The sequence below is a fragment of the Ambystoma mexicanum genome, chromosome 13 (assembly GCF_040938575.1).
Source record: "Ambystoma mexicanum isolate Mex_15411 chromosome 13, UKY_AmexF1_1, whole genome shotgun sequence".
Classification (NCBI taxonomy): domain Eukaryota; kingdom Metazoa; phylum Chordata; class Amphibia; order Caudata; family Ambystomatidae; genus Ambystoma; species Ambystoma mexicanum.
In genome coordinates this window covers 56,628,837-56,630,986 of record NC_090938.1, presented here as the reverse complement: position 1 = coordinate 56,630,986, position 2,150 = coordinate 56,628,837, and the positions used below count along the sequence as shown (strand labels likewise).

The 2,150-nt window shown below is 42.0% G+C and overlaps 1 protein-coding gene across 1 annotated transcript; it reads right to left on the bottom strand.

Annotated features, from left to right (window-relative positions):
* Positions 1-867: 867 nt before the first annotated feature.
* On the bottom strand, positions 868-1,818 carry LOC138520246 (olfactory receptor class A-like protein 1). Its single transcript, XM_069632710.1, has one exon. The coding sequence runs from the start codon at positions 1,816-1,818 to the stop codon at positions 868-870; it is 951 nt and encodes a 316-aa protein (XP_069488811.1).
* Positions 1,819-2,150: the final 332 nt, after the last annotated feature.

The following is a 2,150-nucleotide window of genomic DNA, read 5'->3' as shown; positions in this document are numbered from 1 at the left end:
AAACAGTCTAAGGATAAACTATTAACGGCGAATATGCAATATGACGATCTTGATGATGTCATTTTCACAAATCACATACAGTAAAATTGTCACAAGGGATAGGATATTGTAACAACCTAAAAAAAGGAATTATTTTGTGATTAAGCTGATCGGTGAAAGTATATTTTCCTGGGACGTTTTGGTGCCATTGGGTCAACTGGCCCAATGCCATATGTATACCAAGAATTCCATGTATATAAATAATCACACTGATCACTAGAATCCTAATGAACACATGATTGATGACACTGCTGCAGGGTCTCATTGGGTCGCATAGTGCCTTGATTGCTACCACTATATGCTTGATGTAGCTTATTATTTATATATGACTTCACAGATTGACGGAGAGACAGTCAGATGAATGGGTGGGTGGGTGTTTGGCTGGATGGACCAATGGATGAATGGTTGATGGAAGAATTCCCAGGACACAGATTTGTATGGAATGCTGAGATTAATAGTTCGTGCAGGTTTGCTATGTAACTGAGAGTAAGAATTATTTCACGCCACAGTGGAACAAACAGTCTTGGGAGATCGAATGCAAGCCTTAAGCCCACTCAATAGACAACCCAAGATCTCCCCAATCTCCCAAACATTCACCAACAGATCTGTCTTCAAACCCTAAAATCTACCAAAGAAGGTGCATCAGCACACCACAGGTGAATCCAATCACAGATGACCTTGGTTGAGATGTTCTTATTCCAAAGTCTCTTCTACGTAGGGTCTCCTAGACAACTTAGTGGGTGTGAACACCGAACCACTGCAAAGGGGGTTAATTATTGGACATCAAGCTTGAGTTTACTAAGTAAGCGAAATGTACAAAGTGAAACCTCATGAATCTCGCTGAGTCGTTGTTTCTTTTTCATCATTAACCTCCTGTTTTTTGTTGAATGACTTTAACATAATTTTCTTGATTTTTTTGTTGAAAACAGAAAGTATCACAGGGAATATGGCGCCATAACACATTGTGAAGAAGACACGGATATCGGACACCACGACGTTGAGCTCATTAAGAATGGTCTGCGAAAGCCATATTATGTTGTCAATGCTATAGAAACTGACGTAGAAGCAGACCAAGAGGATCACGGTCTTCGATGCTTGGGTCTCTGCTCTGGTTCCTTGGTTCTGGTCCTCGTTCCGGACGGCTTTCATTTTCTTACTGTGCCTGTGGAGGATGAGCAGAATGAAGACACTTGCCAAGGCCATCAGAATGACAAATAAGAGATCAAAAGCAAAGCTTGCATAACCCTTTGCTTCGAAAGATATTTTTTCTGGATAAACCAATAAGCAGAACCCAAGGTTGAACGTGTACTTGAAGTTGGACACATTGTAAGGTGCTGTTGTCAACATAGCCGAATGGGCATTCATTGCCATGTTAGCCAAATACAGAACAGCAATCAAGGGGTAAACAGAGCGGTTTATCTTTTGTTTGTCAGCCATGTTGGTTCTGCTGAGAATGCCACATTGGAAGCAGCTGAGAAGACAAGTCAAGCCAATTGCCATCCCCCTAAATATCCTGAAGACATACACCACAACCTTGCAGCTACCATCGTCGAAGAGCCTTCTCCACCCGTACTCATAGAATACCGCAGGCAGCGTTCTGGTCAGATACACAATCAGGTTTGCAGCGGCCAAATGTGAGAGTATGGTTTCTGATTTTGCCAACTGGTGTTCCTGGTGAGCTATTAGGGCAAACGACATCATGATGAGGGTGTTGCCCACAACACCCACCGTGCTGATCAGGAAATAGATGGTCCCCTTGATGATGCTATACGACAGCATATTTGTCTTAGTTCGTTTAAAGCACAAATTACACCATCACCTGAAAATATAAGAAGCTGAGATAGCAAATAGGATCTATTAACACAAAACTTTCTTATAAACAACTCTAGACACACGATACTGGCCTCAGGTGATATCTTATGTGATGGTATTTATTTCCACCATTATCCAGCTTTACTCCCTCCCCCACAGTTTAGACATCCAGCTGTCAAAGCAATGACCACCTCTGGCAGGTAAAGACTATTTGCTTATCTGATATCGCCCACTTTTCGTTGATTTTTTTTCCCCAAGAGGCGACCTTTCCCAAACTGCGGTATATCGAAAAGTCGCAC

Bases quoted from the DNA above. Each gene is read 5' to 3' on its own strand.
- LOC138520246 (XM_069632710.1), bottom strand. From the start codon at position 1,818: ATGCTGTCGTATAGCATCATCAAGGGGACCATCTATTTCCTGATCAGC.